Consider the following 25594-nt stretch of genomic DNA (forward strand, 5'->3'; position numbering starts at 1 on the left):
CAGAACTCAAATCGTAAACAAAGTGCAAATGCCCAAGCTACATGCTCATCTTCGGTACTGGAAAGAAAAACATGCTGAAGAATTGAAAGTTATTGTTACCTCTATTATTTTTTCACTTATACACTTAGAATAATGGTTGAACCCGAAGTGAGAAGGGCTTCCGATCCACGGGTTGCTAGGAAATTACATTTTGCTATAAAAAAGACATGTGAACAGAAGCAGGCGCCAATTTGTGAACGTATTTTTCGTGCACTGGCCATAGACAAGGTCCAGATAACCCGGTCGAGGCTTGAGATGCAGCTAAAAAATTCAGTTCATGATGGTGTTATATTAGAAAGCAACTCATCTGCACAGCGTGGAAAGAGTAGCAATGGCGAGGTGAAAGCCTCATACAGAGTGCCCAGTCTGGAGAATTTTTACGAGGTTTGTGTGGTAGATTCGTTCAGAATTATCAATAAAGATCAATTTTATTATCATCAGAGTCCATATTGGTGGTAATTGTGCGATAATATATTTGTATATTTTACCAATCCTACCCGTGACCTGCAGCCAGACATACATTCTAAACCAATTAGCTAGCTAGCTATCTATAGCTAACTCAAATAAGCTCAAAATCTAAATGCTTTCTTTGCATGTGAAAGCATTGTATTGTACGTTATTTAAAAGAGGTGTATATAATATCTGTATATTATAAAGCCCCCTGTGAACCAAATATTATAGGTGCAAGAGTAGGTAGTAAGGAGGAATTCATTTGAGTTTTTCCATTTTTTTTCCATGGATTTTTCTGCGGGTCTACGACTGGTTATGACTTGTGTTGTTCATTTTTACTGACATATATAATGTTTTAATTTCGCACTGAAAATAATTTACATGCGTACACAAATGCACTAGCAAAAATTACAAACAAACAAACCGCAATGGTATATGTGAATTAAAAGACTGACACTAAAACATTCACTGTTGAACAGAGAAAATAGTAATTGAGAAAAAACAGTTTAATTGCATTTTCAATCTGATATATATTCTGTGTTACTTTCAGGACGCGCACACAACTTATCTATATATCAGCAACCTTGATATCACCAGCCTTGATAAATATATAAATGGAAGAAACATGTAAAATTGAGTTCTCCATTTTGTAAACAGGACTGCATTTTGAATTAGACTAAAGTGGGTGAGGACCAATGCAGTTTCATGAAAAATATTTTTCTGTGGGGTGTGATAAAATGACTGTTTTGAGTCTATGAGGTGTGGTAAGATAATTAATTGCTGATTGCCCTTTGCTTTACTGTCAGAAATGACTTAAAATTTTTGTAGCTAAGTTCAGTCTATTCACATGAATTTATTTTCGCAGATGTTTAAAATGTAAATTTCCTTAAAAAATAAAAAAGCAACGTTTTGTGTGACTCAGGGTTAAATTTTTCATATTAAATATTGAATAAATCTTTTTTTCTTTACAATAACCTAAGTTAATAAAAGGCTGTATTATATCTTTTGCATACAGAACATAAGCTAACAAAGCCTTACCCCCAAAACAGTGTTCTTTATAAAAAGTTTATATGTTTCTGAAAGCCACCTTTATGTGATTGTTTTACAGAACTATGAAGATGACGGACACGATTGGTATTGTTGGGTTTGTCATCGAGAAGGAGAAGTTTTTCTATGTTCACGTTGTCCTCGCGTTATCCATAAAAAATGTGCTGAAGTCACTGTTGAAGATATTTCAGAAGATTTTGTTTGCTACTGCTGCAAGGTAAGATTCGTTATAGTTGTCACCCATGTTACTTTTGATAACATCAACGAAAAAATGTTTTCTGTTTTGTTTTGAAAACATTGCTTTTTACTGTTTGGGAAAGGGGATTGATTGGCAAATTTACTTTTAATTATCTTTCCGAAATTGATTCAAACATCTGATTGACCAGCTTATCCTATGGTGTACTTTCTTTGCTCAACTTTCTTTTACAAGGCTACCAAAGGTTTGTTTTTTGTGAGAGAAATGCATTTAGCAAATTTTTTTTAGGATCTTGAATCAACTAAGCAATATGGAAAAAAGGAACTACAGGAATTGGCTACTATGTTGGGTTTTACAGTTGAGCGCATGAAAAGCAAGGTACTCTGGCTTGATTATCTTAATAACAAAATTAAATGAATAAGTTAAAAGGACAAGCAGAAGAAAAAGAAGTTATATACAATGTTGATAGAAATATCTAATTGCAGATCTAATTTATGTAGATTCCTGATGTATATATTCTGAATGCAATTGTAGCAACTTTTTTTCAGTTCTTTTAACTATTGTCTTCATGTGTTTATATCTTTCTGACTGTGTTTACTACAGATGTTTGCATTTATGCAAAAAAGTTATTTAAGTAATTTTATACAGTGTGAGGAATTGTGGACCAGTCCTACAGAAGAAGAAGAACCGACGTTCAAATTATTTATTTACAAAGACACAAATCTTATCGAGCTTGAGAAGGTAAGCTTAAGGTCTAAACAATAGTATTGCTGTGCTTGAAACTGAAGGCTTTTAGGTGAAGGTCTTTATTGATTATATGGTTTAAAAGAAACAAATCAAGTTTAATAATTTTACCAAAGTCAAGGGAAATAAATGTCGCAATTGACCCCTTTGAAAAATTTTTGTGTAAAAAAGGTCCTGAAATAGTATGTAAAGTTTTTATAAAACACCATCAATGACAAAAACCACATGAATCAGTTCAAAGAGTTGTTAGACTATTATTACTATGGGAACCTTAAGCAGAAAGGGTGAAATTTTTATAAACAAAATTTTGTAATATAAATATCCGCGAATAGTTTTAACATATTTTGAGGGGGTAAACTTTGCAATTAAGTTTTTTTTAAATATTTTCGCATGGCCTAACTTTTGCAGTATCTAGAAATATTCCTGGCAAAATTTCTAGAGAGTTCCAAAAATAGCAGAAAACTCTTAAAAAATTGCAGAAATTGGTTCTTTTTTTGTTTGTTTGTTTCTCCAATAACCAGTGACTGAATTCAGTTTTTTAATAAGAGACATTCCATCGTATGCAACTTATTTTTTATAATCTCTTTCAACAGAGTCTGTGTTATGCATAGTAATTTTGACTTTTTTTACTAATCAACAATTTTTTTTATTCATGCAGAAAGTTCGTAGACGAGAATTTGACAGTCTTGCTAAATTTCACTATGAAATCGAATGGCTATTTCACAATGCCGTTATATTCTATGGAGGTAAGCTGCTATTGAAAATGTAGAGCTAAAGGTTTTCTTTGGCAAACATAACATATTCTTTAGGCTGGATGTATTTTTAAAATACATTCATTCTACCATATGCACTATATATATTTTCTTTCTCCATAGGTGAAAATAAAATCACAAACTTAGCTCGAATGGTAGTTTTAGATGGACAGAATGAGGTATGCTAGTAGTAAATACTAGATTAGACCATTTTGTCAACATGTTTGTCCAATGATAATGCTATATTTAGGTACATATTAAAAGAGTGGAAAACCTTGAAAAATCACACAAATTTTAGCAAAAACACCAGAAACGCCACAATGGCAAAAAACCTTTGACCCTTTCAGTACACGTAATCTTAGTTGCTATTTTAAAAGAATATATAAAACTTGTAAGTTTAAACGTAGACTGAATTCATCACAAGATCAAGTGATTTCAGGGCCGCCGTCCCCACCCCCCCTCCCAAAAAAAAATTTGTCAATAACTCTACCTTTTTTCAAAAATACAAGACTTTTCCACTACAAAAAGGTTGAATTGTTTTTTTTTTTAAAAAAGCATTCTCCAAATATAAAGTTTATTATATACTTTTAATTACTTAAGAGACCTAAAGTTTTAAAAAACGCAATGTGTTTTGTATTGTGCTTTCTAACGCAAGATAAAATGGCTTATAATATATTGATCTCCATTTTACTTGCAGCTTTCCTCTATTTATATTTATATACACATACCAGGACTGTCATGACTTACAACTTATATTTATTATTTATTTTATTTATGTAAACAGTTGTGTTGCACCTGTTTTCCATGGCATTAGAGATCGCTTATTGTTTTTTAGTTAAGTCAAATTGACATCTGCTCCGAGTGCTACATTCGTTCAAATGAACGCATGCATGATTGGTTCTGTTTGCCATGTGTACGTTTGTTTTATGTTTGTTTTATAAGCTGTGCAATTCTGAAAGAAGGATCTGCTCAACTGTCCTATTATCATTTACATGACCGAAATTTTGTTTTTATATGTGTGTTGTGCACATTCCATCACAACTTTTTAAACATGTGTGATAGTTTTACTCCATGTACATAAGTATTTTAAGGGCAACATAAAATAAAATCCGAAATGAGTTTCATTTCTCCTGAAACCCTGTATATTTGCATTTCTGAAGACTAACAAAAGACTAATGAAATGCTCATTTCGCCCCTGACAAATATGTAAAGGCTGCTTAAAAAGGCCATTTCAAGCCGTCAATTCGAATCAAACCCAAAGCGCAACATTAGTTACAAATCAGGTGTTGTGTATGTCTTTTTCTTCTTGTGCTGGAAGTTATTTCTTATTTTTTATTGCTGTTTTTGTTATTTTTGCTGTGTATTTACTTGTGTAGAAACCTCCACACCGAATTGTTTATGCGAAACTTGGAAGCGATCCACCATGGCCCGCAAAGGTAATTATCGATATGTTTGTAAATATTAATTGAAGTCTCTAAAAATTGCCATACTGCCTTTCAGACTAATTTTAAGAAACAAAGAGTTTTGCAAAGTTCGACAAGGTTTAGAAGGAAATTTTTTGTATTTCCCTAATTTATGAATTTTAGCATGCTGTAAATCATGCCTGGGAAACTTTCACATGGCCTTTAGACAAAATAAACGCCCTGAGAGATCACTCTTATGTTAGAAACGTTTGTAGTAAGATATTTTTAAGGTTCCAGACCTTTTTTGATGTGAAGAAATAAAATTCCTATAAGATTATTCGATCAAGCAATCAACTGCGAAATTAGCTTTTACGAAATTCCACATGAAAACAGGAAAATTCTACGTTACCAGAGTTTTTACGCCTCCTAACACTCCTAAAAAAATATGATTGTAAAATGAGTGGGGAACCCTGGTTACATGGACGCAGAAATTAATTCATTTAGTTTGTTAATTTTTCGCGAAATTGCAAATTTTGTTTTTTGTAAACATATTTTCTAACCACTAACATGTTAACATAGAAGTGAATTGTGTTTTCTTTTTATAATTTTTTTATATATATTTTTAGTTGCTACGCGAAAATGAAGATAATACAATGGTCGACGTCAGATTTTTTGGCGCACCATACCAGAGGTACTACTGCTATGTTTTTGCTATATAATTTTATTTAACTTTTTCTTTTCCCTTTATTTATGTCACTTATTCTACTTTATACTGCCTCAAGCAACGAATTTTTTGGGGGAAATTTAGCAGTTTTGACAAAAACCCGCCAATTTATTTGTTATTTAGCCGTCATCTAAATTTAAGTTCTGCCAATATTGTCAATTTTGATCAGTAAGAAAAAGATTTTTTAGGAAGTAGATTTTAGTATTTGACGGCGAGTGATTTCCTTTTATATAAGTTTGTGATTGTTATTGTAGAGTACTAATGCTGTTGTCCTAATTGTACAAAAAAATTCCCGCCAAAAATGATTTATTTTCGCTCCCACCACACTTAATTCCCGCGATAAGTGATTTATTTTTACTCCTGCCACACTAAATTCCCACCAAAAGTGATTTATTTTCGCTCCCGCCACACTAAATTCTCGCCAAAACTGATTTATTTTCGCTCCCGCCACACTAAATTCCCACCGAAAGTGTTTTATTTTTACACCCATCACACTAAATTCCCGCCAAAACTGATTTATTTTCGCTCCCGCCACACTAAATTCCCGCCAAAACTGATTTATTTTCGCTCCCGCCACACTAAATTCCCACCGAAAGTGATTTATTTTTACTCCCATCACACTAAATTCCCGCCAATAGTGATTTATTTTTATCGCGACAAAATTTCTTTCCGCCATATATTTTTCCACCAAAATTTCGTCGCTTAAGGTTCCTTTTAGTTTCTTTATTCTTTCAGGGCTTGGATTCCGGTTCGTAATATTTGGTCGATGGAAGATAAGCCAGCTAACAAAAAGCGATCGAAAGCATTGGTGCAATCAGAGAATGAGTTAAAGTTATACTTGCGTCTTTTGGCTAAAGCGAGAAAGCAAGCTAAGGTGGCAAACGTTTTTTTTTAGTTCGTTTATTCTCACAATTGAAATTAGAAGAATATGGGAATAATGGTACATTTGGGGAATATTTTTCAAGTTGGTTTTAAATGTTCATTGGTTTAAAACCATACAAGTTGTTAAAAAGTGAGAAAATAACAATGTATTTGTTACTGTCGATTTAGAATACAATAAGTAATTCCGATGATACGGCAACTGAAGAAGAAATTGACGACGAAGAGGAAGAATCTTTTACTCACGTTCAAAGGAAGCGACATAAATACGACAAAGAAGACGAAGATGACGAAGAACTAGCCGACGAAGAGGAGGAAGAAGAGATGGAAGACGACGACGACGATAACGATAGTGTGACGGAGTACAAATCAGCCAAGCGGAAAAAGAAAAAAGATAAAAACAAATCGAAAGAAGGGAAGAACAAGCGCGATAGAGGTGACCAAAAAGTAAAACCGCGCAAGTTAAAAGCAGAGAAAAAATTCCGAGAACTACAAGAAGCTAAACTGCTGGAATATAAAAAGCGGCAGCAAAGAATTAAGTCTACCACCAGAGAAGTGAAAGTCTCGCTTAACAGAGCTGACATAAATGACAATATTAGTAGCCATGATGACAGTGCGGACATGCAACTAGCGAAGCAAATAAAAATGACAGACGACTATAAAATGATTGAAAAACTACAAGAACGTGTGCGACAGTTGGAAAAGTCGCTCGATCAAGTAAAAAACGAATACGAAAATGCTCAGGCCGAACTTGAGTCCACCCGTGTTGATTTAGCGGCAGAAAAACAAAAGAGCAAACGATTACAAGAACAACTCGATAAAGGTCAGGAAATGAGTATTGAGAAACTTAAAAGTGATATGCAATTAAAGAAGCAGGATGATTTAGATGCGGCGGTTGAAGAGGAAAGAAAAAGAAACGAGATGGAATTCCAAGTACGATTAAATGAAGCTCTTGTCGATGAAAGACAACTTGCTGAAGCTAGAGTACAAGAGGCTGTAGAGAAAGGTAAGAAAAGAACTTAGGTAGGCGAGAAAAGAACTGAGGTAGGCAAGAAAAATGATGAGGTGGGCATGAAAGATTGTGTTTTGTTTTCTCTAAAGTCACCAAGGTTTTTATGTCACTAACAACGTTATGCAAACTTTACAAAAACGGTATTTAACTCTAAAAGATGTCGTCACTAGAATTGAAATAACGTAGAAAGGTGTCAGCAACAGTTTTAAGCATTTAAATTTTGTGAAAATAAAAAGGCGCGATATTTTAGGCGCAAATCGCACTTCATTTCTTTCATTTGCACGTTATCATTTTATTATAATTTTTGCTCACCAGAGCGGGCACAACTTGAAGGGAAAGCGAAATCGATAAGTCAACGCGATCGTGAAGAAATGCAACGCAACTTGGAGTTGTACAAATCACAAGCGGAGATAAAACACAACCACGCGATAGAGGAGACCGTACGAAAGCTGAAGATCGAAGCCGAAATGACGAAACGGGCGTTGCAAGAAAACATGAGGCGTGTACAGATGGACACGGAACGTATGGTAGCAGCTGCAAAGAAGAAATCGTGGTGTTCCAACTGCACAAAAGAGGTAAAAGCGATCCGAACGTCCTTCTCCGCAGTGCGGAATATTTGAATCGAATGGTATAAGTATTTAGTTTGGCTAGTGAAATTTATTGCTTATAACCAATCAAAGTAGATTTGATTTTTTTCTTAACAGGCCAATATGTTTAATTAGTTGTTCCTTGATTTTACCGTTCTACGCAAAATATTGTTTAGTGTAGGTCTTTGCAGATTGGGTCAGCGTAAGGAATGTTTGATATTGGTTGTGTATATTGGTTGTGTATTTGTTTTTGCTGTCTGTGCTGTTGCTTTTTAGTTCCATATCATGTGATAAGAACAAGAATGACATAGTGCTCCTACATACCAACTAACAGATTTTTATATAAAATAATTTTTTCAGGAAAACATTTTAAACATCGGGTTAAATCACGAAAAAAAAACCTCATGAAAAATTAACAATAAGTTTTTTGCTTTCATTGTTTCTTATCCTTTTAATTCTTTAGAAGTAAGTTTTTATATGTTGTGATAGAAAAAGCGTAAAAAGTACATTGGCTTTGCTAGTAAAGAAGCGAAAGTTTAGCCAAAAAATCTTCCTTTGAGGGAGATGCGGAGCATACATGTGTTCAACCATCTACTGTTTCTTTTGTTGTAGGCTTTCTATCATTGTTGCTGGAACACGAACTATTGTTCAATTGATTGCCAACGCATCCATTGGACTTCTCATCGTTACCAGTGCACACGTGAAATGATGTCCACCTGTCGCTCGTGTCAGCAAAGACAAAATTTTACAAGTAATCTCGCTGGCCAGGTGCCTCCGAAATAATGTTTTTCTCTGAAAAACTACGAGTTTTTTTAACTAAAGTGTTGAAGTCCATGGTAAATGTGGTTTGTTACCACTAAGTGATTTCACAGTGGCGTAAGATGTAAATTGTGAGAAAATGTGTTGCTTCATTTCATTTCAATATGTACAGGTGTGAAAACAAACTGTCTGCGAATGCGTTTACGCTCAACTTTTGCTATCCAACGTATCTTTAAATCATCCAGTTGTCTTCTTCTCTCGATGATTTAAACTGACATATTTTTTGTCTCGTTTATTTACTGATTTCCTTCTTGATGTCTTAGTTGCTCTCCTCCACATGTGCTGCTTTGTATAGCGAATTGTACATTCTTTTAACGTGGTTATTTTTGACTACATAGTATGTGAGTGTATGTATATATAAATATATATATATATCTATTTTTAGCATAATAAGTGTGACAGTTTAATATTATTTTTATTTCTCGTTACATTTTATTTATTTATTTTCTCAGCGCGTTCGTTAGTTGCCTGTAGTTTTTAGCAACTTTTAATGAAAAGGGACTTCGCAGGCGACAACAACGGTGGAGTCACAAGACACGCCCCTCTCTTTTTGGTTATTGAAGTACTGCAATGTGAAATTCGAGTGTGTTTTGAATTTTGAATTTTTTGCCTCACCCGGCATACGATGGGCGGTGGTTTGTAATTTAATTTTCCATATTTTTAAAATATTTGCTATGATATTTTTAAAGCAAGTCTGTTTTTCTGACGAAAGATATCCGCAAACTTACTGCAGCCCTTCTTGCATTTGGATGTGACGTCAAAGAGAACTTTTCCATCCCAACTGCAGCTTCTACTTTTAATAGAATGTGGCAAAGAGAAAATATTTCCGCCATTTATCTCGCAAGATGTTTAGCTATACGCGTTCTTGTTTACAATCCACATATTTTTTCTTTCTTTTTTTTACTTAAATTACCGGACCAGAATTTCACAACGTTATGTGGTTTTATATCTAATTTTTTTATTTATTTAATTCGTGTTTTCAAATTATATATAAATATTTAGTAACAATTTTTTTTATTCTATGTAAGTGATTTTTGTTCACGTGACATTTTATTCTCCTCACCATTCCTCGCTCTTCAAACATGTCCAACATGTTTGTAGCATTCTTTATAAAAAAAATTTTTTTTTCACCTTCGCGGTAAGCTGCATAAATTTTGCCCAAATTATACCACCAATTTTCCCTATATCAATTTTTTGTCGTCGTTTGTCCTAGGTCTTAGTTTTGTTTGGTGGGGTATACATTTATTTATTAACACATAGTTTTAGATGTAGTATTCTTACTCCAAAGTTATATAATATGTTAACTGTAATATTGGAAGATAGGTTTTAGAGTTAGTAGAACATGCGTACAAATGTATATATAGTTTTATTGTCATATTTTAACGTGTTTATTTTCTTGGTAACTACAATAATTAAGAAATGTCCTTACCAAAGTTTCTCACAAACATCACATGTTGTCTAAAAGCTGTCATTGGTTGAAATAATTTTCGCTACGTGAATCCAACATCAGTAAGAGAAAGAGACAAGACTGGCGTGATATTTCGACAAAATATCTAAAAATAGCCACGTTGCAGAAAGAAAATTGTTCCAACAACTGACTATTAATTTAAGTTGCCCGTGTAAAAATCTTTGGGAATTCGCCTGCCATACATATTTCTCACAACGCTATTTTGTGTACCATTTAGAAAAATCAATCGGTTTGCCCGTTATATGTATTCCGGGTAACGCTATTTCTAGCACAAAGCAACAATTCAGCAGCCATTTTGAACCCAAAATTTTTTCTAGAGGTTTAATATTTTATTTAGTCCTTCCACAATGCTCAAAAATAAAAAAAATAAAAAAAAACATGATCATAAGATCGGTCTCTCATGTTTATCCATTTTGCTTTGGAAACTGAATTTAACGAAGTGGTCACACTTCCTAAAATCTCTTCACGTAAAAATAAAGATTGTAAAATCTACCAAATAGCCTAAAATTTTGACTTTTTTTTTCTTTAAAGTTTTTATTATTACGAATTCGTATTAAAAACGAACTCGTGTGTTTGTTAACAAAAGTTTTAATGTCTATTTTCAAAATTTCTTGAAAATTCGAGACGTTTTTTATATGTTTTTGACTGTTTTCTGATGTGAACCTACTAAATTCTTCCAAAACCCCTAAAATTGTTGAAAGTCACTGGAGTTCACTTCAAGCTTTTTACATAAGAAAATCAAAATTTTAACCAACCTGGTAATTTTTTATTTTTGTATTGCTCTAAACCTATTGTTTATAACTCGAAAGCCTGGGCGCCGGGGGCGGGTTGCATTTACCCGCCCCGGCATTAGTAGGGTTAACCTAGGGAACAAACTCCACTTCATTCCTGATGTTATAGAAATATAGTCGTAATCTCTAAAAACAAAAGTAGGAAGGATTCTTGTTTGTCAGTCAGCATCAACTGCTTCAACCAATTTCGTTAAACTGGAAATCTAAATTCAAAGTAGCATTATTGTTGTCTCTTCCTGCCCTCTGGCTGTAACCACCTTACTCCAGGAAAAGTCGCGTCAACTAAATGCCCCTTATTAAAGTGTGCCGAAAATATCAAGGATGTTATAAAGGTTACCATCTTCGTCCCTAGGATCTTGTGGCGCCTGAGCCGTTGCCGCTATCAACTTCATCAACAAGGCAAAATGCCCTGGAAACGAGGTTGAAAAGTTACTTCAATCGTGAAAAAAACTAATGAAACAAAGACAGTTTTTCGTCAATTTTCAAACACGAATAAAAAGGGTGAAATCAAAAAATACTCACTAATCTGCAACCGCCAATGTCGCTACCTTTGTGCACACGTAAGCCAGTGGCATTTTTTAGCACGCCTTCACAGCTACATTCGAAATTATCCGCGCTGTTTTGTCATTTCACAACTTAATTTTTCCTTAGTTTATCTGGAGTTATTTTCCATAATTCACTGTCTTTTTCCAGATCTTTTTCGTATGTTTTTTCAGTATTCTTACCTATTTTACCCTTTAATTTACTATTATGTTCTTTTCTACCTTTATACTGTTTATGTTTGATTTTTAAGCCTATAACAGGACAAACACTGATAACAGTTTCTTTATGTAAAATATTTTGTAAATATGTATTTAGAAACTCTTTACTTAACTTTAAATATTCGCGAATAAATAAATAAATAAATGCTTTGTCAATGATTGTAGTAAATTTTCAAGCTTTTGATGACGTCACAAAAATGTGCTGACGCAAGCAAAAATTTATTGCAGCGATATTGTTTCTTTTGTGACGTACTATAAATGTGCCAAAGTTTTATTCAATTTGAACAAGCCTATGAAAAGTTATTGAGGGGGGGGGGGCGAAAACCCCGGACCCCATGCACAATTTCACCTCGGGGTAAAACCAACCCCATGCTTGTTCAGATTGTACTTAGTAGTCATATGCGTTTGCTGAGGTGATTTCACCTCGGGGTGATTTCACCTCGGGGTGATTTCACCCCGTCTCTAGCATAGGAGTGAGCTTTCACCCCGGGCGGAAATTCATGATTTCTGCATGTAATCACATTGCCCCGGGGCAAAAAGCGTACGTATTAGGTGTATTAACAAAATGCAAAATGCAAAACTATGCTGAAGGAATGTTTTTCTATTGCTCACGTGTTTATATATTTTACTATTTGTTGAAAACGTTGTCGAGGAAATTCTGCTCGCATGTTCTACGTAAGTGATTTCATGAAAAGCTTTACTTTCAACCCCGGGGTAAACATACTCGCTTTTCACCCTGTGGTAAGTTGACCATGTAATTCAAATTTTTTTTCGCGTATTTGCCCCTCTTACATATAACCATACCCTAAAATTATATTTTTTATCCTGATGCGCGTTCTTTTAAATACTTTTTTGACGTCAGTTCAGCTAAATCGTGTTAATAAAATTCATTTTTATAAGTTGTTATAGGCATTCGTAATGATTTCGCGATCGTTAGTTTTGTGTCTCGTTAACTTCATGGAATAAACTATGTTACATACTCCCAGAGATACGTATGGCATTTTTTTGGCTTTCACACAAACCTGTGCGCGGTTAGTAGGTGGATAGAAAGGAGCTTACAACATTACCTTTAAATTCCATCGAAATCAAAAATCGTTGGTAATAGCAAAACCCAAATATGGTAGCCCGTTTTCTTTGTCCACACTGACAGTGTGGAGTTTTAAGATGAATGTCATGATTATTTGAATACGTTTTCTTAAAAAATAAGTGTTTGCAAGACAGATTATATGTACTGCTTTTTTTAAGATTGTATTTGGCTATTGTAGCGCAACCTTGGTTCATGGCATTAAGGTGTCATTCCGCTGTTACACCAGGTTGCGAAAATTCAACTAGTGATAAATATCCAGCGTTGTGATAAATATCCAGTCTAGTGATAAATATCCAGGCTAGTGATAATATCCAGACTAGTGATAAATATCCAGGCTAGTGATAAATATCCAGGCTAGTGATAATTATCCAGACTAGTGATAAATCTAAGGCTTCTTTTGAACACTTTTCTCGTCATCCTTCTATCCCTGCGTTGGCGAGGAAATTTAAATGACGTATTAAAAGTTTTACAACACAACCCCCTGATCAAGATAAAACCATATCATAAAATGTTAGTTTGACAGAGCGGCTATCATTCCATAACATCGTCAGGAAATACATACAAACTATAAAAGTAATTTCAACATTCTAAATGTTGCGGAGAACTAATTTGTATATTTCTTAAATGACGCATTAATTGGTGGAATTATGATTAGCAGGATTAAGCTACAAAAGATGTTAGTTTTACACACAATCAATAAGCAAATGCGTCGTCTATGGATATCTCGTTTTTTTAGTAACTCAATCTACCCTGCAGAATCAAAGAATTTTCCTGTCAATTTTTTCTTACCATAAGAAAAGAACAAATCTAAAAAATTTGGAACTTGGATTTTATAACTTCTCTTTTGGTGCGTACTTTTCTCTCACAAATCAAATGAACAAATATCACAATAATTTGTTCATCCTATCTGTTACAGCTACTTCCGACTGCTGTCGCAACTGCTATATCTATAAGTCGACGGATTATGTCGGAGATTAAAAAAAACTTAAGCTTAATTTCCAAAGGATTACGATAGATTCTCTATCTGCAGCTTTTGTATATAATATGCTTTGTTGTTTGTCATAACAATATGCGGAGTGATCGTTGAAAAATTAGATTAATTGACCTGCTTGCAGCCTTGTTGTATGATAGATGTTTCTAGTAGGGAAGGTCATTAAATAAAACAGTACTTCGGACAGGGACATATACTATACGTCTGTATTATGCAAAGTCGTAGCTAAAATGAAAGCTTTGAATACACTAAAAACGATATTTTGCAGGTCCATGATTGATAGCAGGAAACGGAGGTGTTATTCTAAGCGAACAAAAATTACTAAGGGAAGTATATATGTATATGTGGTGCTATATGCATTGCTAAATGGAAGATTTCATAGCATAACAAATACATCTCTTCCTGGTAAATACCTGCAAGCGCTGTAGTGAGTAAAAAGCTGGATAGCTAATAACATTATTTTATACACACGAGACTAAATACTAGTAGTGAGTGAAAACTGTTACACGTGAGTAATTTTCCATGTTCGTGTCAGCATTTTTGGAAACGTGACTTCATAGTGCACAAAACAAATAAACTATCAATCAATCTCCACTGATTTTCATCATTAAGCTCCCACAAACAGCTTCCATAACTCATCATAAAACTGATTGCTGCACATCAGAAGCACTTGGAAATTATAAATGATTCATCATTAACATCATTGTGACCTCAAAGCTGCATGAATTAAACCTGGAGAAGATAACCACGCATTGTGACTTACAAAATGACCTAACATAAAAATTTGCATGAATTTGCAATTTGCAAACTTACCAAAAACACTCTTTCAAGGAAGAGATGGGGTTGGCTGAGAAGGGTGGTGGGGGTGGGTTGTTAGGGAATTTTAAAAAGTGTCCGTATGATGAAATCCCAACTGTTTGTGTGTACATAGCACGCGTCATTACATACATCTCACATATAATCCCATTCTGCACAGACTTTAACAAATTCCATCGAAATAATAATAACACATTTTATTTATTTATTTATTTATTTTTTGTTTTTTAGTATTGTAGCACCTAATAGAGTGGAAAGTTCACACAATTCTTGTGGAAAGTTCAAACAAATGTAACGTGCAGGTTTTGTTGATAAAACGTAATCCGTTAAAACTTAATAAATAGATGAAAGTTTTGATAACAACATCTTAAATGCAGTGGTAAGAAAAAGCAGAAAGGTCTGGAAATCAGGTTGTTCGATGCAGAATTTAATGGATGTAATTTGCTGTTGAAATTTCGTCATTGAAACACAATAATCACTCTTCTTAATAAGCTAACTCTTCTGTCTAAGGATTTTTCTATTTTTCTGTTAGGTGCAACCTTTTTTCCAGGATTTTAAGGTTACGCCTTTAACAAAAACACATCCTGGGGACGAGGTTAGTATTATTTCAAGGATTAACCGAATCACCTCAGGTTTTTGTTGTTAATGGCGTGCTGTCGTCATTAGAATTAAGTTTGAATGCGATCTTGTTACGTATTTTTGGGTCAACTTGATAATCATGTCATCTCAGATAATTCTGTTGTTAGATAGAAAGAGACAAAAACCTTTTGCATAAATACGTTATCGAGCAAATCTGCGGTGGTGATGATTAAAAGTCTTACTTACAATAAGAATCGATGATAGAGCCTCAACTTTCGATGTTGACAATGTCATACTTTTATGGAGTTAATGTATTGTGCCAGAAAAGAATTATCACACAAAAGCGACGGAAATTTTTTGTGATAAGGAAATATTTTAGTACTAAAAAAATCAAATTCCATAAAAGTACAAAATTTTTAAATAATAGCAAAAATGCTTTTTTACTAATGCTTAGTCTAGCAACAATCTCGTCCCCAGGAATTTGTTCCGATTGCAATGGGCACGAGGTTGATCCAACAATAAGACATTCACAGCAGGTGAGAAATCCTTTTCTTCCTTTTCTATCTGCTTTTACCACTTCTGTCGAGGTAGGCATGTTCTGAATATGTTCCTAACTTTGGCGCATTCTGCCCCAAATTTTTCTAAACTCGTTCTTATATAAAACAAAATTGTGTTGCACACGATACAGAAATGCAGAAAAAACAGCAACCTCGATTCCAGGGCCTGTAGCGTTTTTTGATATTCATCCTCATATCAAAAAACGCTACAGGCCCTGAGATCGAGGTTGAAGAAATAGAAGGAAGTAGCGAAAAATACTATCGAAGCTTAAACGATCGTAAAATTTAAATTATGGACATAAATTCAAAACAAAACGAATGTTCTCACAAACTTTGTCTTCCGGTAAAAATACTTAACACAAAATTATTTTCAAATGACGACATTTAAGACACTTCTATTTTTGTCCATCAAACGCCTCATTTTGACATTGCTAAATCCAAGTTTAAAAGTTGAAAAGTTGAAAATTATTGATTGTAATAAAGTAAAAACAAGTTTTTAAATATACAGTGCGTGGATTTCATAATATATAAAAAAATTTTGAGCTTGAAAATATTTAATTGAGTCTACCTCTATAATAATAGCCGTCTGTCTGTCTCTGCGCGGACCCCCCGCTGAGTTAGAGAATCATGTTCAGCAGAAACACGAATATCAAATGTGATATATTTTTATCCACTTTGTTGCGACGGGTAAATATAAAGGACGGGCGAACCCGTGGATTTTTCCACGGGCAACGACTAGTTCGATTTCATTTATTGACTGCAGATTAAGGCAGGATAATTTTAAGACCAGAAAATGCATTTTTTTTTCAAATTTAAACGCATTTTTTCTGCCAAAGTTGTTGGCGCGCAAAAGTAAAAACCAAATATAGTCGTTCTTATCTGAAGTTAATTAGCAGTTAAATTTTATAATCAAAATATTAATTTTCGAAAATGATGGCCCCATCATTAGTTTAAACAAACAAAGAGAAAAATAGCCCTGGGACGAGGTTGTGTTTTTGCTATGACAGGGTAACAACGTCAAACTTGGAGGAAGATCATTCTTTGAAAAACATATTATATCAGAAAAACTGCGTCATTATAAGCGCTTCACTAGATTTGAAACAAACATTGCGTTTTTGTTTAAGTTAAATTACACTTTTAGAGCACCCTAACGAACTTATTTCGCAAGTTAACCTTTTTTGACACCCGTATTTTGTTAAAAATGGTAGCCCAACAGCTACTCATGCTAAGATTACATTGAATGGCAATGCCAGATGTATATACGAAGGTTGATAATCCGAAAACAAAAACTTAACGATGGACGAAACGTGGATTTTTTAATGAGTGTTTTACACTTAGCTGCCTTTGTGTGGCATTCTAATTTCTATCGAATGTCTTGGTTGCTAGTTAAAATTAAAAGAATTATCATCTTATAATCTACAGAAGAATTATAATATATAAAAATTAAATTAAATCGGACAAACTAATACGAACAACTCTATATAAAGTAAAAGCATTTAGAAAATGCCTGATGAAAATATTTTCTTCTGATTAGTACTAATTAAAATGTAATTAAGTAAATTTTCCCACTGTTTCAAAAATAATTAGCGATAAGCGCAACACAAGTATGCAGTTCAATACAGGGAGGGTGAAGTATTATATTGCTAATGAATTAGTTAATCTGTGATACTCAGTGATACTAATTTGATAATATCAACTATCCATCTTGTTAGAAAGTCTTAATTACGCTATAATCCAAAGAAATTACCCCTCTGGCTTGTACTCTCTTAACTGCAGAAATTTCAATCTTCGACCACAAGAATGACATCTGTGAAAAATTAAGAAGAAGAATTATACCATTATAACTTGTCTTAATTGACAATAATGGCATTAATAAGGACCCAAAACTTTCAAACATTTCCTGCGTTTTTTTTGTAACGAGAATACAGTATATCACATCCGCCTTTTGTGTTTGCTGCTATCAGATAGGTAATGAATTGGCAAGCGTGAGTTAACGAATTTCTTTTCCTCTTAACCCCCCTAGGTCGTTAACATACTTGCCTAATTATGATGTTACCGATAAAGCATTTTTATGAGTAGAAATTGATTGCTCCTTACCGCTGATTGGTTCTTGTGACATAAATAAACTTGTGACAGCACGAAGAGTGACACAATAAACTGAACCATCGTGTCGATTACATCATATTGCTTGAAGAACTTAACGAAGTGATCTCAAGTGTATTATTATAAAAAGTATTTTATTGTTGTAAAGAGATTATAGAAAAGAAAAGAAAGGAAAAAAAGTATTTAAAGTTTCTGCGAGAACAGTGAAGGACCAGATACATTGTTAACATTTTATAAAAAACTTATTACCAGTAGAAAATGCAACTCAAAATGATTGGTTTAAAGCTGGTGTTACTATGGTTACAATTCTCAATGTGTTTTGCTTCGTATGTTTTGTTGAAGCAGTATCCAATGCCGGATTATTTTTACCCACGACCATCAAAATGTCAACCACTGACGATACCTGTTTGTCAGACACTTGGTTACAACAGCACCAGACTTCCAGAACGTATGTATCTCACCAACACCAGACAGTCGGAAATAGTCCGCTATTTGCAGTTCTTTAAAGGCGAAAAGTGCTGGAGTGAATTGTTATTTTTCGTATGTACCATGTTCAATCCAGTTTGTTTTAAAAATCATCCCGAAAGAGTTCTACCGTGTAAATCTGTTTGCCAAAACGTGCAGCATAAATGTGGAAAAGCTATGAAGAAATTACAGATTGACTGGCCAACTGAGTTGAGTTGCGATAATCTCCCTGATTATGAGACCAAAGTCTGCATCAAACCGAAATCAATAGTCACACGAAAAAGTAAGGCTGTTTGCTTTTTGTTTTTAAAGCGTAGGATGAGATAAACAAAACCAATATCAGATATAAACGCCTACATTGCAAACTCTCCGCATGACTCAGGGAGTGTGTCTTGTAAATTAAAAGATCAGTTATTTTGAAAGATGACCACAATGTACTTCCACAGAAGTATCTCAAAACATGACTTAAAAAATTTTAAAAAAATTCCGCGACTAAGCTTCTATAATAAAAGAAAAAATAAATATTCATCATATTATGAATAAAAAGAACAGCTCGGGTAATAATTACATAGTTAAATTTTTGGTGGATTCTATTGTTTGTATCGGATGTTTGTAATATTCTTTATTGAGGCAGACGCCTCGCTTGTTCTGTGTTGCTTTGCAGATATTGGTTGCTAGAAAACAATTTCCTTTGTGTATTCAAATGTTACCATAGCAGATAAACCGTTGGATGGGCACAGCTCTGTCTACCATTAATAATTCATTTACGTATATCACATTTTTGAGGGTCAGGATATGTTTAATATCAACATTAGTTTGACTTTTAATGAAACTTTTTAAATTTCAAATTACGTTCAGTGGTTAGTTCAACGCAATACGATAAAAATTTTACCCCCGTTTTTTTGGCTCAAAAAAAGATGTCACGAATATGTGTTTAAGAAAACTATAGATTCGTTATCTTCTTCACAGAAAAATGTAAATGTGGAGAGGTGGATGGGTGGGTGGGTTGAAGGGATGATGTGGCAACTAACATCTATAACTTTCATTCAATGTTTAAAGGAGGATAGGAAAAATGCTTTAAAGTTGATTTCTATCATGTGAAGGTCAGTGACAAGCATCATCTTCAACATAGACGTCTGCAAGATTTTCTTTGACGACAAATCCACTTCAGCAGACCACATCAAAGCACACTCTCAAAGACGAGTTTAGAATTACTCGACACGCGAGCTCTTGTCCTTTCTATTTTTATTCCTAAGTGACAATAACTTTCTTTCTTTGTTTTTATTATTTTTTTGTATGAAGTTGGGAAGCTTAACGATATATTTATTTCAAATGCTAAAAAAAAGAAAAGATAATTTTTTTTTGCAATGTGAAGCAACGATTTTTCATGGTTTATCAAAAACTAAATGTTGGTTTCAACTTCGATCAAAACCTGTAAACATAACCCGCAATTTATATACCCTGTTTAAAAGACCTGGAAGTTCAATTTTGTGCCAATATTTATGCTCGACTGTTCGTAGTTAACTAATACAAAACTTCCTAATTATGTTTGAAATAAACGAGGCAATAAAAATTGTCGTCTCGCCTAACCTTAATGTCTTGATAAGGTTTCCAAGAAAAAACAACAACAAAAATAGTCTAAACTATTCGTCTGTTAAGTGAATAACTTTCATGTCACATCTCACAAAACAAAATAGTCGTGCTACGAATACACGAAATATATATGCACGAAAGAGCAAATACGATATACGAACAACAGGCAAATTTTGATGTATTTCTTACTGGCTACCAATTTGATTTTATAACAACACACATCACACGTTTAAAGATGAAACAGAAAACAATTCATTGTAACGATATTTACTTTTCACCGTGACGTCAAAACTTGCATAATAAAAATCAAATGACGCACGCAAGCGAATCGAAAGAGAGAAATGTATTGTTACATAATTAAAACAGAGAAAAACAATAAAAAAAATAAAAGGAATTATTTAGAAAATATGTTTTCACATGAGCACGCCAAACTTAAATACAACACGTGGCATAAAAATGTCAAGTGAAGGAAATAATAAAGCATATCTACATTTCCGTTCTCGATACAAAACTTAAAATAATTGAGTGCAAATTAAAAATTACAAAATATTTCGGCAAAGTACAGAAGTTTATTTCTAAACTTTATCAATTTTCACTAGTTAACACCAAACGATAAATACGGAAACGAGTAAACATTTCCGTCTTATTTGAACGCATTGAGTGCGATTTTATTTACCCAAACTAGCCTCAAGCTTTGGGATTTGAAATGTTGACAAGCAAATTAAAAATCAATTATCAAATGAAATAGGCTATCGTTCTGCTTATAAATTATTACAAGGGGTGTGGTATAAAAAGTTTTATCATTTGCGCGTGATTTCAACCTAAAAATAGAAAATAGAGCCACCAAATGCTTCCTTAAGATTTAAGAGCATAAAACATTAATGTTAACATGAACATATTTTTTTTCTTTATAGAGTATGTTGATTCTCAAACTGATGTGCAAGAGAAAAAGTGTCCAGCCTGTCCACAAAAGAACAAATTACGTCGCTACAAGCAGTTTGTAGATACGCATTATGGTAAGACAGGTTGACATTTGTAACCATAAGTTTTAAACTATTCTCTGGTACTACCCCAAACAGTATTTAACGAAATATCTCCTTTTAATTCTGTATTATTATTTTATTTTGTTTCATTTATTGTTTTAGCAATCCAGGCACAATACATGTCTAAAACGAAAACAGCTAATGGAAAATTAAAGCTGCGGTTCAAAATTTTGAAAGTGTTCAAATCAGGTGAGTTGAGATTTATAGATAAGTCCTTATATTCAACCAGTCAAATATTTTTACAAATTTACTCAGCCTAAAGCGCTTAGTGGATTAAAACTAGACATTGCAGAATTTAAACGTGAAATTATAAGAAGTCAACAACAGTGATAGCCGCTACATCATTCACTATATGCTTCTTTCCAGACAGCTATGTGAACTTAAATTTATCTGAAGATTTCTAGTTTCTAAATTCAAAAGACGTTTTTAAATATCACAATTATTTGAGCTCGCGCCAATTTATATTTTTAGGAAAAACATTCATGAAGCGATATGAAATGATTAATCTGTGGTCAAATTCACCATGTTTATGTCAACAGTTAGACTACGATAAGAAGTATCTTATACTTGGCCAGGAGGCTGTTCACAATGAACTATATTCAGAAAGATTGTATCTGGACGAAAAAACCATTATTGTGAGAAAAACACATCAACGAAAAAGGCTATTAAGACAATGGAGAAGAAGATATGAGAAGTCACTGAAGCAGCAAAAAGAAAAACTGCTTGTCCTGCAGAACTATGATGAACCAATTCTACATCGTGTTTTGAGTTTGACCAAGTATATACCAGCATCGTCAAAGTAAAGGTTTAGAAAGTGTGGCTAAATTTTTTTTTGAGTGACAAGATTTTGTATAGCAATTAGTATAAACACAAGTTTTAAAAATTTAATCAACGTCTTTGTATATATGTAGATATGACAGATGTGTAGCGTACCATAAAATTCCACAAATAAACTGATTGTCTTCCATTTCCCACCCACAATGCACTTGATGAAAATATTTCTCACCTTATGTTTGTGTCAAGCGCGATAAAATTTCATTGAGTGTTAACAAATTCGGATTATTTGATGTTATTTTTATTATTATTCGCGTCATAGAAATTGTATGGAGCGATGATGACAGTAATGTTTTTAATTCTTAACAGCTGTAATATTAGAAGTTTCGTATTAATTATTGTTTGAATTGAAAAGCGTTCGCTTCCAGTGCGGGAGGTCTTGGGTTCAAACCTCGGCCGAGTCATGCCAGAGTCTATAACTGAGTAAATCGATCATTTCTGCTTAGCGCTCAGCATGGAAATAGGATTGATATCTTAGACGGTTTTCTCGTTGAGCAATTGCTGAGCTTGCACAACTTCTGTAGTTTAATTGGGAAAATTTGTATCACAAAATTTTTTATTATATTGTTAAATTTATGACCAAGTTTATGCTTGTACGACAATAAAACGATTGAATGAAATAATTTTAATAACTCCCTTTTCACTAATGGTGGTCACGACTTTGTTCTTGCAAGAATTCTTTATGTTCCATAATCTTGAAAGAAATCTTACATTAGTTGGTATAGATTGCAAACAAGGGGGAGTTCTGATGAATTTATTAAAGTTAAATAAATAAGTCATCCTTCACAAAGTATTAATTTTAGACAAAAGAGTAAAAATCTTTTTACCACTGTTTTATTATTGTCCGGACATCTCTTCTAATCCTATCAACTTTATCTTTTCTGTCAGTTGGTTAATCAACAAATCGGACTGTCCGTTTCTGATTGTTGTTTTGATAAAAATGCCCAAATATCTTTAATATGAGAAATTTTGACAGAATTTGAGCATTTTGATTGGCTGAAAAAATTTTCCGACTAAATTTTTGTGCAGTACAATATGTAAGTATTTCGTATTTTTATGCGCACAGAATTTACTGTCTAGGAGAGCAGGATTTCCTATTCTGACTTGGGAGGACCTATGTAGCGCTCGGTGACTCGCTGTGTCTTGCAAGAGCTTTACCATTCGGTTGTGTCATGTTAGCCATTGATTGAGTCATTAGACTGTTACCTGTCTGACTTTAGATTATATATTAATTTGAATCTATATAGAAAGTGGTGTTTCAGCTCCAACATCACGTGTCGAAATTTCTTTTAACTTTAATGTTTTCGCCTGCGTTAAAAACAATAAACAGATAACATCAGCCATCAGATACAGTTGAACAGATCAACATACACGGTTTAGTTGATACCAATGTCATACTGTTAGTTCAATGATGCGGATTTAGATTCCATCTCATTTGACCCAGACTAAAACTCTACTTACAAGTCAACGAATCTTATCACATGATGTTTTTGGTGGTCACGTTATAAATAATAACAAGCGACGAAAAAGATGACATTTGCAGATGGAAGATACCATAATTATTTTTTAAAAGATTTTTTCAAAGTAGCTGTTTTTCTGATTGTTGGTTATAAATGAGAAAAAAATAGCTGTTTGTTACGGACATAAACTTTTTAATCTGATTTATACATAATTACATTGAATTCTGTGTTGGGACGTGCAGCGTTACCTTGTTAATAATGACACATCTTTTTAAACATTACCATCCAGACGCACGCGCGAAAAAAATATCTTTTTTCAGGTGCCACTTTTCTTGGTAACGGAAAGGCATCTTTTTTTATTTCCTCTTGCGCATCGCAAAAAAAAGTGTGTTAATTAATTCTCAAAATTTTCTGTTATCAGTGGATTTGTCCAATAAGTAGTCGTTGGTAAATAATCTTTTTTTAAAAAAATTCTAACAGTCGTTAGCAACCTTGTTTTAATGTAGCTGCTTATAAAATGTTTCATAAACTTATAATGTAGTCAGCCTTTATAGATCATAAGAAAAAAATAATGCTAGTCTACAATAATTTAGAAACAATTATTTCTGAAAGGGTACTAATGAAACATTTTGTTTTTCGTGTTAAACATCCAGCCTGCTCTGAAATTGAGATATTTTTATAAAAATCAAAATAAAAACAAAAAAAGAACGTGTAATTGTCCTAAATATTATTTTTGATTATTGTTACCCTTTATGACTGTTTAATGTCGTTAAATATTTACTAAAATTTTCCTGCACAAATCTGTTAGTGTTTAGAGACGCTTTGGTCTATGCAGGGATATTTTTTGATTTAAATCATTTTTGAATTCAAATTATCATATTTCAGGCATATCTTTTGGGTTCATTGTAATGGTTTTAAAAACACATTTTTTTAATTTCAACCCAACTTATGTACTTGAGATAAGTGAGGTAACTGAATATATTCAATTAATGTTTTTGATAGTTGTGTAGACATATCAATGTTCGTTATACTCAATAATTTAAAATAATTGTAGAGCACCTTAAATTAAAATAAGGTAGGTAGTGATCATCAACCGCATTGCTGAACCTGATGAATGAAATGAAACCCTATTCGGATCCCCCCCCCCCCCCTACGTTGACATTTTTTTCACAACTCCTTAATGCTATGTTGTATGGCTACTTACTGAGTTTTAAGAATGATCTATTAGGCACCCACATGCCAAATTTTATTTTCAGGTCCAATATCTTTCAGAGGCCTTGATATTGGCTATTGCTCGAAACTACCCCTAAAAATCTGTGAAACCCTTTTAATGGGGAAATATAATAAATCTTGTTAGGATTATTCTTAGAATTTGAAACTTTCTACACAACTTTGTTTTACCAAGAAGAATCATTTTACATGTTTTGGACACGTGATTAATCTGATTTCTTGATTTTTAGGATTTTACCCGAAAATCAGAAAAAATGATTTTTAGGCAATATTTTGGCAACTTTTCATGTGATCTATGTAAAAACCGAAAAATATATTAAATAACATTTATTTAGCTTCCAGAAACTTCAAACAGATATGTAAAAATTCGCTCTAGAACTAAATGGATTTTAAGCAGATAGTGGCATTTTATAGAAATTTTAAGCTTTTGATGACGTCACAGAAAATGTGCTCACGCAAGTAAAAAAATATTGCCCCTATTTTGTTCCTTTTGTGACGTACTATAAGTGTGGGAAGTTTAATTCAATTTGGACAAGCCTATGGAAAGTTGGGGGGGGGGGGACTCCGCCCCTTCCCCGGTCATAATATGTTCGAAAACCCCCGGACCAAATAAGGTGAAGAAACATTTACACGAATCGCAGTGTTCAACAAAAAAAGGATTTCAGCAAAACATCCTTTTACGAATGTTACAGCATCCAGAGATTAGCCTGAGTGAAGTATTGAAAATATGACAACTTTTACGGTGTTAACTACCTTTCATGAGACACTTCTGTTTACTAAATACATTCGTTTATAGGTAAAAAGGAGCAACACACACTTAAATTCACAAAAAGGTTCACTGTAGCGCAAGTAATGCATCCATATGTTTGATAGAGTTCAAAGGTGATAGTGTAGTTGTAGTTGACTAAGTTTTCAGGTTCGGGTCCCCACTCCGGCGCACTTTTAAAGTAGTTGTCAGCACATCTACTGACCGCGAACCAGCTTGTCCATTAGTGACACAGTTACAGTCAAAGGGGAGGAAGAGAAAAGCCGTTAGGATGCAATCCCCGAGAACTTGGTTACTTACTTACAAAATAACAGTTTGTGCAAATTTGAACAGCACCATCCGTTAGTAAAAATCGCTTAAGTATAATATATAAATGTTTGTCATATAAGGCAATTTTC

At 33.5% G+C, this 25594-nt stretch overlaps 2 protein-coding genes across 2 annotated transcripts; both read left to right on the forward strand.

Annotated features, from left to right (window-relative positions):
* On the forward strand, positions 1-10029 carry LOC130648939 (zinc finger MYND domain-containing protein 11-like). Its single transcript, XM_057455079.1, has 13 exons — positions 1-423; positions 1598-1753; positions 2021-2110; positions 2381-2473; positions 3135-3222; positions 3352-3407; positions 4064-4141; positions 4605-4664; positions 5258-5322; positions 6091-6229; positions 6406-7240; positions 7562-7821; positions 8446-10029. Exons 1-13 carry the CDS (start codon positions 133-135, stop codon positions 8614-8616), a joined length of 2382 nt encoding a protein of 793 aa, XP_057311062.1. The 5' UTR covers positions 1-132; the 3' UTR covers positions 8617-10029.
* Positions 10030-17864: 7835 nt separating this feature from the next.
* Positions 17865-21959, forward strand: LOC130649413 (secreted frizzled-related protein 3-like). The gene is made up of 4 exons (XM_057455687.1): positions 17865-18553; positions 20778-20879; positions 21009-21095; positions 21378-21959. The coding sequence occupies exons 1-4, from the start codon at positions 18064-18066 to the stop codon at positions 21707-21709; spliced, it is 1011 nt and encodes a 336-aa protein (XP_057311670.1). The 5' UTR covers positions 17865-18063; the 3' UTR covers positions 21710-21959.
* The last annotated feature ends 3635 nt before the right edge of the window (positions 21960-25594 follow it).

The sequence above is a fragment of the Hydractinia symbiolongicarpus genome, chromosome 7, assembly GCF_029227915.1.
Source record: "Hydractinia symbiolongicarpus strain clone_291-10 chromosome 7, HSymV2.1, whole genome shotgun sequence".
Lineage (NCBI taxonomy): Eukaryota > Metazoa > Cnidaria > Hydrozoa > Anthoathecata > Hydractiniidae > Hydractinia > Hydractinia symbiolongicarpus.